The 16,491-nt window shown below is 36.9% G+C and overlaps 1 protein-coding gene across 1 annotated transcript in view; it reads right to left on the bottom strand.

Moving 5' to 3' along the window:
• The window catches only part of BMP5 (bone morphogenetic protein 5), a 122,336-nt gene that overhangs the window by 40,964 nt on the left and 64,881 nt on the right, over window positions 1-16,491 (bottom strand). The window contains exon 3 of the mRNA XM_010387947.2: window positions 111-259. Within this exon, the coding sequence (XP_010386249.1) occupies window positions 111-259 (149 nt within the window). The remainder of the gene's footprint in view (window positions 1-110; window positions 260-16,491) is intronic.

Genomic DNA, 16,491 nt, shown 5'->3' with positions numbered 1-16,491 from the left:
GTCTTGGACATCATAAATATAAAACATATATTGGTTACATCACATAAAAAACAGTAACTCTCAATGTGTCAAACAAGCTTCACAAAAAATATATAAAATTCAGTGCTTACCATCCCCTGTTTCTGCACAGAGCTGTAAGCCCAAATTGTTCTGTGGATTAATCACCCAATGATTGCTGGTCACAGTGATATCAAAGACAAGCCAACCCACATCTAAAGCTTGGGCCTTTCTTGTGTCTAACAAGAACAGATCTGCATCCCTAAAAAGAAAAAGAACAACAAAAAAAGTTAAAGGTTTAAATGAAGATCATTATTTCCTAGACTTAAGTGAAAACATTACAAAAGCAGTCTGTAAAATAACACAAGTTAAAGAACAAGGAGAACAAGTGACTCAAATGATGAGTAATAAGACACAAAACCCTTTGTTACTAGGCTCCCAACCAAACGGTACAGATTAGTAATCTCTATCTAAAAGTAATTTCCATTTTCCTGCTTTTCACTGGCCTTTATAAACTGACTTAGTGCTCTTAATTTGATCTCTGCTCATCAGCGTTCCTGGTAACCACCATCTGTAAGTAGTCCTCAAAACAAAGGATTAAACTGAATAGAGACAAATGAAAGTAGCTGTTCCAGTTTGGATGAATGTGAATTCTCAAATGAATGGAACACAGGCAGGATGTAATGTAATCATCTGTTTTAGAAAGAGTTTTCTAATAGTTTTTCTATTTTTATTATATAATTATTTTATGGATACCAAACACCAAGATAGGATTACAGAGTGCGCCACTGGTTTAAGGGATAAATCCCATGAGTTGAATGGTACAATCTACGAGAACTTTTGTTAATATCTTCTGCAAGCTTAAGTCCCCTTGGGACAGTAATGGCTATGAATATGAACTTATGTATTTTAGAATAATCTGCACAGTGTTACTGTTATTAACATTTATACTTGTATTTTTGAATCTTAATTTTAGCACTATATTTACAAATGTATAAACATTTGTTGAATTATAATGAATAATTTATTATTCTCTTACTACAGGCAGTCTCTGAGCTAAAATTACCTATTTGTGACATTTAATCTTTACAACAGCTCCTTCATATTGATAAAATTCAGGCTCAAATAGGTTAACTGTAAAACACTGTATCTCCCTCAAGGTAGAGTAGAAATAACACCCCTATGCATTTTATGACCTTTGATATTGTACTGAATCTATTTAAGAGCATATTATTTGTATAGAAAACAACAGAGCTATTCATAATAAGCTACGTTAAATACTATTTTACTGCATTTTCTGTCTGTATACATCATAGAAGTCACTTTAAGGGTGGCTTACAAAACGTGAAAACACATACATCATAGAAGTCACTTTAAGGGTGGCTTACAAAATGTGAAAACACATTTTTAATAAATCATACTTTTTAAAGAAAAATACTCTAAAATTAAAATTGAACTGTTTTAACAAAAATGAAGTTAAAAAATGTGTCAGTATCTTAGAAACTACATCTTTGTTTCCTAACTAGATTTGTACTTTTTTTCTATTAATCTAGAGAAATTCAAGTAAATGTAATATAATGAAATCATCTAAATAATCTAATGTTTTATCATCTTTTCACAATTACAGTCATAGTGTTTACCAAAGGAAGGTTTGAAACACTTTTTTTTATATAGGATTCAGTTTTAGATTCTGCAGATATATGACAAGCATGTCGTACAAAGCAATAAAATGATTCCTTTAGTTCTCACTAGAATGTGTACAACCCTTTATAGTCCCAGTGTGATAGCATGTCAGTTAAATTCTTCCTCTTCCTCCTAAATTGAAAAATCCTCCAAATAAGCATATAAGAAAGTAAGAATTGTCTTAAAGTTTTGAGATATTTGGTAAATATCTCTGAGACCTTAATCTTGGAATTAACTCATTTACACTGCTCACTTCTTAAACAGGAGCAGTCACCCTGTACCTTGGGAAATACTTGAGTGCTACACTGATTTCAGGTCTGCTTTCATTTGAAGTATGGCAAACATGTCCTAATCAATTCTGCAGGGCTCATAATGTCATCCTTTGGCATGATATGAATAAAGACATTGAAAACAAAAAAGAACAAGGAGGTAAATTTTCAGAAACAAAATTAACAAATTTCTTTTGGTAGTCATTTCAATGATATTTTCTATTATTTTTAAATTGTGCTATCTCTTCAGGAAAAGAAAAAATTCCCCAAACTCTCCATGTTCAAATCCCAAAACTTTCCAGCATGTCTATGAAGGAAACAGTTCCAGTTTTAATGTATATATTTAGAAAAAACATCACGTATGGCTTAAATATCTAAATTTCAGGGATGCAAATTGCAAATTAATTGGAAAGTAAATCTAGCAAGATGAAGTGGTATAGTCTAAAAAGAGCCACATATTTCTAGTTCACCTCTGAAAAGTTATGAAAGTTCAATTGATTTCATAAGTGCACAGTTTTCTATTAATGGTCAAAACTATTTTACTTGTGACCGACAATTTCTTTAATTTCTCCTTTACATATACGAAGCTCTCCTGCATTACCTATAGACAACAGAATATGCTTGATGAGAATCAAGACTATGACTAATAAACACAGCAGTAATAATTCTGTAATTTTTACTCATACAGCCCCTTTCATAGCAGTTTCTTAAAAACAAGTTCCCCCAACCCCATTCTGTAGAATGTTAGAAGGGATTTCTTTTGAAGTATAAAATTTCTCCACTAAAATATGGCACTTATACTGCCGGGAATAGTAAAATATCCTAAGTATTTCCCATGAACAGTATAAAATAAACTTGTTAAAGTTGCCTGCCTCACCAGTTTTACTTAACTTTTTTAAAGAGATTCTTACAATATCCAATAAAAGAACATTTTAAATAGTAATGCATTTAAGAACGGTGCAATAGACAGAATACATGTATATAGAAAAAACATTTATTTGTAGCAAAAATAATTCCATAAATCCTTTAAGGTGCAGTTATAATACTTAAAATTAAAGCCTACACTGTAGCAAAGAAAAAGCCCATTTACATGAATGTACATAAGCAAATATTTCAGAATGGTGTTTGTGATTGCTTTCTAAGGCTGTTATAACAAAATACCAGGCTAGAGTTTGCAATTGATTTTCTCCCATTTCTAGAGGCTAGAATTCCAAAATCAAGGTGTCAGCAGGGTCGGTTCTTTCTGAAACTGGAGGTAAAGATCTGTTCCAGGCTCTCTCCTTGGCTCATAGATTGTTGTCTTCTCATCATCCATTGTATCCCTTGATTGTATCCCTTCTCATCATCTTTCCTCCTATGCATGTCTTTGTGTCTAAATTTCCTCTTTTCATAAGAACAAGTCATATTGGGTTAGGATTCATTCTACTGACCTCACTTTTTAGGTCAACTGCCTTTGCAAAGACCCTATGTCCAAATAAGGTCACAATCTGAGTTACTGGAGGCTAGGACTTCAGCATATGGGGAAGAGGGCACAATCCAACCCATAACACTAATACTAATACACAACACTAATAAAGTGGGTTTTAAGGCAGGGATGTAAATATTCCTGGAGGTGAATAGTCTATCTGTATTGACAACATAGCACTTATCAAGATTGAGAGGTTTTCAAAAACAAATATGTGAAAGTAAATTTACATTAATAGAAATCATCATGACTAAAATTTGCATTTTTCTTTTTCAGGTAAAATTTCATTGTTCATCTTGAGTACGATATAGATCAGTATAATAACTTCCTATATAGTTAATAAAGTCATGTCATTGTTAAACACAAAGTCATGTTTAACAGATAAAGTTAGATTTGTAGTATCAGATAAACTTATCAGATATGAAATATTTAGGAATATTAAGTTTAGCTACTCAAAGGTGAATAATATATAATATATGCATACATTTATAGTCAATACAAATACATTTGAGCAGGTCTGACTCATCATGACCAGAAGTTTAAACATGTCTAGTTAAACATGGGCTACTGGTGTGTTTGTGTATATTTACTTGCATGAGTGCCTTTTATTTTAGTGAAAGAAGAAAGAGTTTTGCAAACATACCTTGAGAATCTTAAAATACCGGAAGGACACTACACTAAAGACTAAGCAGCAGGAACCAAAATTCAGCAGAATTTAAGTTACCATTAGCATAACTCAACCGAAAATGCTAATTAGTAGAATGAGAAAATTGAAGCTATGTGGCTAAGAAATTAACATTTATCATCTTTTTATCAATATCAATGTAGTGCTATAAAGATTTGGAGATCAGACAGATCTTGAACAATTAAGGAATTCCTCAGCCTCAGTTTCCCTATATATTAAAAATGGTATGATAATCCCTGCCTTAAAAGGTTTGATCAAGACAAAGTGCAATACTTTGAATATTTATCTGGTTAAGAGGTAAATTACACTTAAATCTGTATCTTTTATAGGGTCTGCCATAATCTTAAATCTTTTACACTTAAATCTGCAATTTTTTATAGGGTCTGCCATAATACAAATGTCTCTAAATTGCTGCATTTTGACCTGTGAGGTTTGGGAAAGTATTATTTAGGGAAGCACATTACCTTCAAATGACCTCAATCAGTGTTAATTTGGTATTTACAAGAAGAGGGGAGAAGAAAAAGAGAGGAACAGAAGGAGGAGAAAAGGAGACGGAGGAGGTAGAGAAAAGAAGGCATAAAAAAAATCAGAAAGTATTTCTGGGAGTGTTGTTTCAAAAATTCAACTATTGACTGTCTTGACAAGTTTACCTGTGGAGGCCAAAGCAACTCCATCTTGAAAGCTAATCCACTCTATTGGCTTCTGATTAACTTCTGTTCTAGGAAGGCCTCTAATATTTTCTGTTTATCTATTTTCCTTGTGTAAGAGCAGGTACTTACCACAAATTCTGCCTTTAGGTCAAACAACCTTTATGATATCATGCTTCAATTGTCCTACAGTTCACTTCTGAACCATCCCTTCTCCCCTGTGATATATAAGCCCAAGTTCTGGGGGTAATGGTGTGGGAATCCACCATCTCAACTTGCTGCTGCCCAAGACACAGACATGGCTTCTGTTCCTATTAAATATTTCTTCCAAGGAAACTAGTTTTGTCAGCCTCTCTCTTCAGCCTGTCAGATTCCTGGGACTTTGGGGTAGGTTTGCACACACCTCCCCACAGTGAAACATCACCTTTTTAAAAAGCACTTTAGAACGCACTTTACAAAGCAAAGTACCCTTTCCTTACATAAGAATAGAGTCAGAGGCTGCATTGTGGATGTAACATTTATCCAGTTAAATAAATGCTAAAAAGCAAAGAACAACAAACACACACATATACACATACATACACACACACACACACACACACATACAACCTGTGGATTCCTGCACTTTTGATAGCATAGTATTTCCAATGACATTATCATATACAAATACACAAAAATATTCTACTTTTCAAACAACATAGAGCTGCAGATGACATACTTATTAACACTGATATATGATTAAAAATGTGATTCTAGTGATAAAGACATAATGTCAAAGACACATGAGATAAGTTTGAAGAAAAAGTCATATATGTTTTGAGAGTGAAACAAGGAATACTATATTAATAATTTCATATAACGTGAATTAAAATATGTATGCAAAATATTAAACTATTATAGTTTTGTCTAAGTGTATTCATTATCTACCTATGTTTACACAAAAATTCAAGTGTATAAACATTCTACTTCTTCGTCTAATTTGTTTGATTTTACTTGAGTAAAGGGAATATCATTTTATATCATTATATCATGATAATGTGTTCTCCTTATAATTAGACATATCAGGGATGTGAACAGGCCTAGTAGCACACAAGGCATGTAGTATTGGAAATGTTAACGTCCTCTATTTTCTAGTCAGCTGAATAAATGGAGCATTCTCATTACAAGACAGAAAAAAAAATTGACCAAGAATGTTTGATGTGAAATCAGTGCATCTGGGATTTTACCTTGTCCTCATGGGTTCCAGATTATTTTCACAGGTTCTGTTTTGTCCTTGTTTCCCGCAATGCATCTTTCCTTTCTGACTCTCTGACCTGTGAACCTTAAGCCCAGCTTCAGAGGCAGAGCAACAGACTTAAATAGACTGGTTAGCTCTAGGAATGCATAAGGTCAAATCTCTACCATAAATCCTTGCAGAAGCATTTTCCAGGGGGATAAATCTCCACTTTGCGCTTGGCTAATTATACTGGAACACTTACTTCAGTACTGGAAGGGCACTACTTTGTTGTCTCTGGAAAGGGTGCTCTGGACATGAATTTGCTTTCTTTGTCCATGACGCTTCTCCCCAAAATTAACACACATGAACTTCCAGAATGCCTTATTCACTTATTCATGGAATTCCATATTGCATCGCTTCTGATAAAAAAAAAAAAAAAATGGGCTCATGCTTATGGAAGTCACCAGTCTTCCCATGCTGCCCATCAAAAGGATGGTCTTTTGAAGACTCAGTTATGCCACCAGTTGAGTACCAATATTTTACAAGAATGAACTGATATCCTTCAGGGAAGCTTTATATGATCTAAATCAGTAACTAATATAGCTAGGATGACTGTTTCTCTCATAGCTGGATGTCTCATGGGTGGAAATGGAAGTGGTTCCTCTCAACTCACTATACATGATTCAACTAGCAAAATCTGTGCTTCTGACTCTCAAGACATTGGGCTATGCTGGTCCAGAGCTCTTAATTCCCAATGGTACAATGCTAACTCCAGTGTCTGTAGCAATGGTTCTATTAAACTGGAACTTGAAACAGCTACCTGGCCACTTTGACTCCTCATGCCAGTGAATCAAGAAGCCAGTAAGAGGTTACTATACCGTGTGAATTAATTATTCTAAATATCAAAGGGAAATTGGACTACTACTACCACAATATGGGTAATGAGGAGTATGCATTGAGTACAAGAGATCACCTGGAACACCACTTAGTACTCCCTTGTCATATGACAAAAGTCAATGGAAAATCACGGTTCATTACAGGCATTATTGCTAATGGCCCAGACACTTCAACAATAAATGTGTGATTTACCTACTAGGTAAGGAAAAGTGACCAGTCATGGTGCTTGTCAAAATAAACAGAAAATTGATTGCATAGTAAAAGAAGGAAATTATAAATACCAACTGCAACCATGTGACGAGCTGCAGAAATGAGTATTATAATATTATGGTATTTCTTCCTTATTTTGAAATTAATGTATTTGTTTTTTGTATTAAGTATATGTGTATCTTTGCCAGTACTTTTAACAGCAAAAACCACAAGTACTTTTGCACCTACCTAATATATATTAAACAATTCTTTTTAATATCTACCTCCCATCTAAGTAGTGTTGATAGCAGCTAATCACATATTTCAGTATTGAAGTTACAATACTTCAAAGGGGGAGCATGGCTCAGCTAAAAAAGGAATGAACAACATCCAAAGATGGATTAAAAGGCAGAATTACTTTGCTATTACATTTTTTATAAGTTATGAATGGTGCTGGGTGCAGTGGCTCACGCCTGTAATCCCAGCACTTTGGGAGGCCGAGGTGAGTCGATTACCCGAGGTCAGGAGTTCGAGACCAGCCTGGCTAACATGGCAAAACCCTGTCTCCACTAAAAATGCAAAAATTAGCTGGGGATGGTGGCAGGCACCTGTAATCCCAGCTACTTGGGAGGCTGAGGCAGGAGAATCGCTTGAACCCAGGAGGCAGAGGTTGCAGTGAACTGAGATCACGCCGTTGCAATCCAGCCTATGTGACAAGAGTGAATCTCCGCCTCAAAAAAAAAAAAAAAAAAAAAAAAAGGAAGTTACGAATGGTTATAAAAGATGCATATTAGTGCCAAATTGACAAGAATGGACTGTTGTGGCTATGTACATTGTCATATTACCTAAACAGAGGTGACAAATCCCAGAATTCCCTCAGGAATTTGCTTGGGGCTGCTTTGAAGGTAGCCATCAGAGAAATCTGAACAGGAGTTGGGTAGTGGAACGGAAGCAGCACCCAAGTTTATGATTGGATAATTGGTAAACTGCCAGGCTTTTCTGCTGCTTGCATACATTGTCACTGATCTGCTAGCTCACCTTACTGATGGGAGCACCTGGGCTCTTTTAGCTTCCACTGAATAACAGCTCCATCAGCTTCTCCAAATTCTGGCCCACAATTCCTTCTGCAAGATCACCTCCTTCAGCTTCTCTACATCCTAAGCAAAGGAGTTTGTGGAATTCATGGTGAAGCATACCAATCTCCCCTGCAGGCCACGCACATCATTAAAGTTAGAACTCCAAAGGCATGAGAAAGACATGGGTTCCAATTTGTCCCTGGGACTCCAGCATATCCTGGAAAGTTCTAGTTCTCCTTGTTCTCTCCAATTCTGTATCTGTTTTTCTTCCCAGCTGCCTATGGGAAGCAAACTTTAGACCCATCACAAGATGGAGAAGCAACAGCCTTACATGAACTATTTAACCAGGTCCCATGATTGCAGAAAGTCAAATCCCTACAATAAATCTTTTATTCCTTATGACTCACAATGATTTTACTTATCTTATCAATCACTATCTAGCTTACTCCCTGTTATGGGTTACATTGTGTCTTTCAAAAACATATGTTGAAGTACTAGTCCCTTGTACTTGTGAATGTTATCTTATTTGGAAATATCTCTTACAAATGTAATCAAAGTTAATATGAGGTAAGCCATATTACAATACAATCTCCTTATAAGAAGAGGAGAGACACAAAGATAGACACACACAGAAGGAAGAGGGCCACAGGAAGATAGAGGAGGAGATTGGATTTACAGTATCTTTACACAGCCAAGGAACTTCTGGGGCTACCAGAAGCTGAAAAAGGCAAGGAAGCATCATCCTCTAGAGGTTTTGAAGGGTGCATTGCCTTACTAATACCTTGATTTGAGAAACCTAGACTTCAGAACTGTAAGAAAACAACTTCCTGTTGTATTAAGCCATCATAATTTTCAGTCATCTCTTATGGCAATTCTAGGAAACTAATATATTCCCCTGGTTAGGATATTTCACATATTAAATAGGGAATGATCAACAATATCAAATACTGAGGAGAATAAGAAGAAAGACAAAGTATCCATAAGATCTGGTAAAGGAGAGGCTGTTGGTAGATGACTAGTTGAGTGGAGTTACGAAAATCAAATTACAGTGCATTGAGGGGTGAATTAAATACAAGAAAGAGAAGGAATTGAAAGTAAAGTTTTATATCTGTGAATATGGTTATGATGTGGATAGGACAATTAGCGTGGAATTTGGGGGAAAAGGTGCAAACAGTCACGTAAAGGAATTTTTAATGTGAGAATCATGAGGCTACTTATAGGATGCATTTAAGTTTGTATGTGGAAGACAGAACATCTCGCACTATCTCAATGTAAGAAGAGATGTATGTAGACAGTGCAGAAAATCTTCTGGAATCAGCAAATGCTTATTTACCTTTCTACAACACTATCCTTAGAGTTCAAGTGCAAATTTTCATTATAAATGAAATTGCCTCTTAGCAAGAGTCATTGGGTAAACTAATATGCACTGGGATGGGATGCCCATTTATCTTTTGCTGAAATCTCTTTTATCAAGAGTACTATATTATAGACACATGACAAAAATATTTGTTTGTTTTAAAAATATAATTGAACATTTCTCATTGGTATCATGTGCCAATAAGCTGTAAGACTCACAGATACTTGATTTTATTTATTTATTTATTTAACTTTATGTTCTGGGATACAAGTGCATAACATATAGGTTTGTTACATAGGTATACATGTGCCATGGTAGTTTGCTGCACCTATCAACCCGTCATCATAGTTTTAAGCCCCACATGATTAGCTATTTGTTCTTATGCTCTCCCTTCCCTTGACCAGATCCATCCATGTCCCTGCAAAGGACATGATCTCATTCCTTTTCATGACTGTATAGTATTCCATGGTGTGTATGTAGCACATTTTATTTAACCAGTCTGTCATTGATGGGCATTTGGGTTGGTTCCATGTCTTTGCTTTATAGTAGAATGACTTATAGTCCCTTGGGTATATATCCAGTAATGGGATTGCAGGGTCAGGTGGTATACCTGGTTCTAGATCCTTGAGGAATCGCCACATTGTCTTCCACAATGGTTGAATTAATTTACATTCCCACCAACAGTGTAAAAGTGTTCCTATTTCTCCACATCCTCGCCAGCATCTATTGTTTCTTGACTTTTTAATAATTGCCATTCTGACTGGTGTGAGATGGTAGCTCATCGTGGTTTTGATTTGCATTTCTCTAACCATCAGTGATGTTGAGCTTTTTTTCATGTTTGTTGGCTGCATAAATATCTTCTTTTGAGAAGTGTCTATTCATATCCTTTGCCCACTTTTTGATGTTTTTTTTTTTTTTTCTTATAAACTTGTTTAAGTTCCTTGTAGATTCTGGGTATCAGACCGTCATCAGATGAGTAGAATACAAGCATTTCCCCCTTTCTGTAGGTTGTCTGTTAACTCTGATGGTAGTTTCTTTTGCTGTGCAGAAGCTCTTTAGTTTAATTAGATCCCATTTATTAATTTTGGCTTCTGTTGCAATTGCTTTTGGCATTTTCATCATAAAGTATTTGCCCATGCCTGTGTCCTGAATGATGTTGCCTAGGTTTTCTTCTAAGGTTTTTACGATTTTTACGATGCATAGGTTTTTAGGGTTTTACATTTAAGTCTTTAGTCCATCTTGAGTTAATGTTTGTATAAGGTGTAAGGAAGGGGTCCAGTTTCAGCTTTCTGCATATGGCTAGCCAGTTTTCCCAACACTATTTATTAAATAGGGAATCCTTTCCCCATTGCTTGTTTTTGTACAGTTTGTTGATGATCAGATGGTTGTAAATGTGTGGTGTTATTTCTGAGGTCTCTGTTCTGTTTCATTGGTCTATCTGTCTGTTTTGGTACCAGTACCACGCTGTTTTCATTGCTGTATCCTTGATGTATAGTTTGAAGTTAGGTAGCATGATGCATCCAACTTTATTCTTTTTGCTTAGGAATGTCTTGGCTATACAGGCTCCTTTTTGATTCCATATGAAATTTAAAGTAGTTTTTTCTAGTTCTGTGAAGAATGTCAATGGTAGTTTGATGGCAATAGCACCGAATCTATAAGTTACTTTGGGCAGTATGGCCATTTTCATGATACCGATTCTTCCTATCCACAAGAATATAATGTTTTTCCATTTGTTTGTGTTCTGTCTTATTTCCTTGAGTAGTGATTTGTAGTTTTGCTTGAAGAGGTCCTTCACATCCCTTGTTAGTTGTATTCCTAGGTATTTTACTCTATTTGTAGCAATTGTGAATAGGAGTTCATTCATGATTTGGCTCTCTGCTTGTCTATTGTTGGTGTAAAGAAATGCTTGTGATTTGATTTTTGCACATTGATTTTCTATTCTGAGACTTTGTGGAAGCTGCTTATCAGCTTAAGGAGTTTGGGGGCTGAGACGATGGGTTTTTTAAATGTAGAATCATGCCATCTGCAAACAGAGACAATTTGACTTCCTCTCTTCCTATTTGAATACCCTTTATTTCTTTCTGACTGCCCTGGCCAGAACTTCCAATACTATGTTGAATAGGAGTGGTGATAGGAGGCATCCTTGTCCTGTGTCGGGTTTTAAAGGGAATACTTCTAGCTTTTGCCCATTCAGTATGATATTGTCTGTGGGTCTGTCATAAATAGTCCTTATTATTTTCAGATATTTTTCATCAATACCTAGTTTATTGAGAGTTTTTAATACGAAGTGATGTTGAACTTTATCAAAGGCCTCCATCTATTGAGATGCCCATGTGATTTTTGTCATTGGTTCTGTTTCTGTGATGGATTACATTTATTGATTTGTGTATGGTGAACCAGCCTTGCATCCCAGGGATGAAGCCAACTCGATTGTAGTGGATAAGCTTTTTGATGTGCTGCTGGATTCGGTTTGCCAGTATTTTATTGAGGATTTTCACATCAATGTTCATCAGGGATACTGGCCTGAAGTTTTCTTTTTCATTGTGTCTCTGGCAGGTTTTGGTATCAGGATGATGCTGGCCTCATAAAATGAGTTAGGGAGGAGTCCTTCCTTATTAATTGTTTGAAATAGTATCTAAAGGAATGGTACCAGCTCCTCTTTGTACCTCTGGTAGAATTTGGCTGTGAATGCATCAGGTCCTGTTTATTTTTATTTATTTATTTATTTATTTATTGGTTGGTAGGCTATTTATCACTGGCTCAATTTCAGAACTTGTTATTGGTCTATTCAAGGATTCGACTTCTTCCTGGTTAAGTCTTGGGAGGGTGTATGTGTCTAGGAATTTATCCATTTCTTCTAGATTTTACAGTTTATTTGCATAGAGGTGTTCATAGTATTTTCTGATGGTGGTTTGTATTTCTGTGGTCCAGTGGTGATATCCTCTGTATCATTTTTTATTGTGTCTATTTGAGTCTTCTTTTTTCTTCTTTGTCTAGCTAATTGTCTATCTAGTTTGTTAATTTTTTCAATAAACCAGATCCTGGATTCATTGATTTTTTGAAAGGTTTTTCGTGTCTCCATCTCCTTCATTTCTGCTCTGATCTTAGTTATTTTTTGTATTCTGCTAGTTTTTTGGATGTTTGCTCTTGCTTCTCTAGCTCTTTTAAATTTGGTATTAGGGTCAATGTGAGATCTTTCTAGCTTTCTGACATAGGCATTCAGTGCTATAAATTTCTCTCAACACTGCTTCAGCTGTGTTCCCCAAGATTCTGGTACATTGTCTAGATTTTTCTCAATGATTTCAAGGAATTTCTTGAATTCTGCCTTAATTTCATTATTTACCTAGGAGACATCGGGAGAAGGTTGTTCAATTTCCATGTAGTCGTGTGGTTTTGAGTGAGTTTCTTAATCCTGAGTTCTAATTTGATTGCACTGTGTTCTGAGAGACTGTTTATTATGATTTCATTTTTTTTTTTTGTTTGTTTGTTTGTTTGTTTGCATTTGCTGCTGAGGAGTGTTTTACTTCCAATTATGTGGTTGATTTTAGAATAAGTGCCATGTGGCACTGAGAAGAATGTATATTCTGTTGATTTCGTGTGGAGAGTTCTGTAAATGTCTATTTGGTCCACTTGATCCAGAGCTGAGTTTAAGTTCTGAATATGTTTGTTGATTTTCTGACTTGCTGATTTGCCTAATATTGACAGTGGGGTCACTATTATTGTGTGGGAGTCTAAGTCTCTTTGTAGGTCTCTAAGAACTTGTTTTATAAATTGGAATGCTCCTGTATTGGGTGTATATATATTTAGGATAGTTAACTCTTCTTGTTGAATTGATTCCTTTACCATTATGTAATACCATCCTTTGTCTTTTTTTATCTTTGTTGGTTCAAAATCTGTTTTGTCAGAGACTAGGATTACAACCCTTGCATTTTTTTTCTTTCCATCTGCTTGGTAAACTTTCCTCCATCCCTTTATTTTGAGCCTATGTGTGTCTTTGCACATAAGATGGGTCTCCTGAATATAGCACACCAATGGGTCTTGACTCTTTATCCAATTTGCCAGTCTGTGTCTTTTAATTGGGGCATTTAACCCATTTACATTTAAGGTTAATATTGTTATGTGTGAATCTGATACTGCCATCATGATGCTATCTGGTTATTTTGCACACTAGTTGATGCAGTTTCTTCATAGTGTCATTGGTCTTTATATTTTGGATTGTTTTTGTGGTAGCCGGTACCAGTTTCTCCTTTCCATATTTAGTGCTTCCTTTATGAGGCAGGCCTGGTGATGATGAAATGCCTCAGCATTTGCTTGTCTGGAAAAGATTTTATTTCCCCTGACTTATGAAGCTTAGTTTGGTTTGACATGAAATTCTGGGTTGAAAATTCTTTTCTTTAGGAATGTTGAATATTGGCCCCTACTCTCTTCTAGCTTGTAAGGTTTCTACTGAGAGGTTCACTGTTAGTCTGAGGGGCTTCCCTTTGTAGGTTACCTGGCCTTTCTCTGGCTGTCCTTACCATTTATTCCTCCATTTCAACCTTGGCGATTCTGATTATTATGTCTTGGGGTCGATCTTTTCATGGTGTATCTTAGTGGTGGTCTCTGTATTTCCTAAATTTGAACGTTGGTCTGTCTTGCTAGGTTGAGGAAGCTCTGGATAATATCCTGAAGCGTGTTTTCCAACTTGGTTCCATTCTCCCTATCTCTTTCAGGTACTCCAATCAGTCCTAGGTTTGGTCTTTTTACATAGTCCCCTATTTCTCAGAGGTTGTGTTCATTCATTTTCATTCTTTTTTCTCTAATCTTGTTTGCATGCCTTATTTCAGCAAGATGGTCTTTGAACTCTGATATCCTTTCTTTCGCTTGGTTAATTTGTCTATCGATACTTGTATGTGCTTCATGAAGTTCTTGTGCTGTGTTTTTTAGTTCCATCAGGTTCTTTGTGTTTCTCTCTAAACTGGTTATTCTAGTTAGCAGCTCCTATAACCTTTTATCAATGTTCTTAACCTCTTTGCATTGGGTTACAACATGCTCCTTTAGCTCAGTGGTGTTTCTTACTAGCCACCTTCTTCTGAAGCCTACTTCCGTCAATTTGTCCATCTCATCCTCCGTCCAGTTCTGCACCCTTGCTGGAAAGGCACTGCAATCATTTGGAGGTGAAGAGGCACTCTGGCCTTCTGGGTTTTCAGTGATTTTTGGTTGTTTATTTCTCATCTTCATGAATTTGTCTAGTATCGATATTTGAGGCTTGTGACCTTTTGATGGGGTTCTTGTGGGGACTTTTGTTGTTGTTGATGCTATTGTAGCTTTCTGTTCATTTGTTTTTCTTGCAATGGTCAGGTCCCTCTTCTGTGGGGCTGCTGTGGTTTGCTGGGTGTTCACTTCAGGCCCTATTTATCTGGTTCACTCCATCACCCACTGGAGATGTCACTCAAAGAGCCTGGAGAATAGCAAAGATGGGTGCCTGCTCCTTCTTCTGGAACTTCTGACCTCAAGGGGCACCGATATGATGCCAGTAGGAACACTCCTATATAGGGTGTCTGACGATCCCTGTTGGAGGGTTTCACCCAGTTGGGTGGCACAGGGAACAGGACCACTTTAACAAAGCACTTTGACTGTCCCTTGATGGAGGAGGTGTACTTCGCTACAGGGGACCCACTCATCTGGGCTGCCTGGCTTCCTCAGAACTAGCAGGAGGAAAGACTAAGTCTGCTGGTCTTCGGAGACTGTGACAACTCCTCCCACTAGGGGCTCAGGCCCAGGGAGATCAGAGTTCTGTCCCTGAGCACCTGGTTGGAGTTTTAGAAGCTCCTGCAGGAAGGCCCTGCCCAGTGAGGAGGGATGGGTCAAGGTCAGGCCTGAAGAGGCACTCTGTCCACAGTATGTCATAGCCGATGTGTTGGGCTATGAGGGATACTTCTTGGGACCAAGCCATCCAGCCTCCCTGGGTCCAGCCAAGGAAAAACACAACCTGGAGCTATAGAGATGGCTGATGGCCTTCTCCTGCCCTGGGAGGTTAATGTGTTAGGCAGTTATCCGTCCTGGTGTTGGCTCTCCAAGGAGTTCAAATGGCTTAGACAGCAATCAGCCACAGCTGTGGTTCTGGTCACTCTTCCCTCTGTGAGCTCAGCAGGCTTAAATGGATTCTAGCTTACTGCTGTTGACAACCTGTGCAGTTCCATGGTTGGGACCCTAGGCACTGGTGGCATGGGTTCACGCGTGGGATCTTCCAATCTGTGGGTTGCGCAGTTCCGTGGAAAAAGCATGTTTTCCCAGGCTGGATAGCATGCTCACTCACCGCCTCCCTTGGCTGGGGGGTGGCAGCCCCTCTGCCCCATGAGGCCCTCAGGTGGACCATTGCACCACATTTCTCTTCCTTCCTCTCCATGGGTCATGCCAACTGCCCAGTTGGTTCTGATGACAGAACCTGGATCCCTCAGTTGCTGGTGTAGGATTCACATGCTGTTATCATTCTTCTCAGTGGGAGCCTCCTATTGCTACTGCTTCTAGTCAACCATCTTGACCCGCCCCACAGATACTTTAAAGAGCCACACTATCCATGTACCTTCATGAATCCAGGAACCGCGATCATAGATGAAATTGGTGCCTGCTTAATTTCAACACTGACTTCCTATACTCAGGCTTTGCTTAATATTGGAAAAAAAATAATGTTGTTCTTTAAAGTTACCTTTCTAAAGTTATCTTTCTTCTTCTTTAAATGAAGATTAAAAGAAGATTAAATGAATATTCTCTAAATGAAAATTAATTTCTACCTCATAAATCTATTGCAAGGATAAAATAATACACAAATAAAAATGATATACAAATTACTATAATTGCTACTTTCTTAACAAAATATTTGCATCCAATTCGTTATAGTCAGAAGTGATTTGTACAATTACTAATGTAAAAGTTATTTAACAACCTGTACTTATAAACTTTGGAAATAGAAATTTATTCATTTTCTGTAACTTTAGGAACATTTTTAATACATAATCCATAAAAAAACT

The sequence above is a fragment of the Rhinopithecus roxellana genome, chromosome 4 (assembly GCF_007565055.1).
Source record: "Rhinopithecus roxellana isolate Shanxi Qingling chromosome 4, ASM756505v1, whole genome shotgun sequence".
Lineage (NCBI taxonomy): Eukaryota > Metazoa > Chordata > Mammalia > Primates > Cercopithecidae > Rhinopithecus > Rhinopithecus roxellana.
Note: the sequence above shows the minus strand (reverse complement) of the source record. Positions and strands in the feature narration are given on the sequence as shown.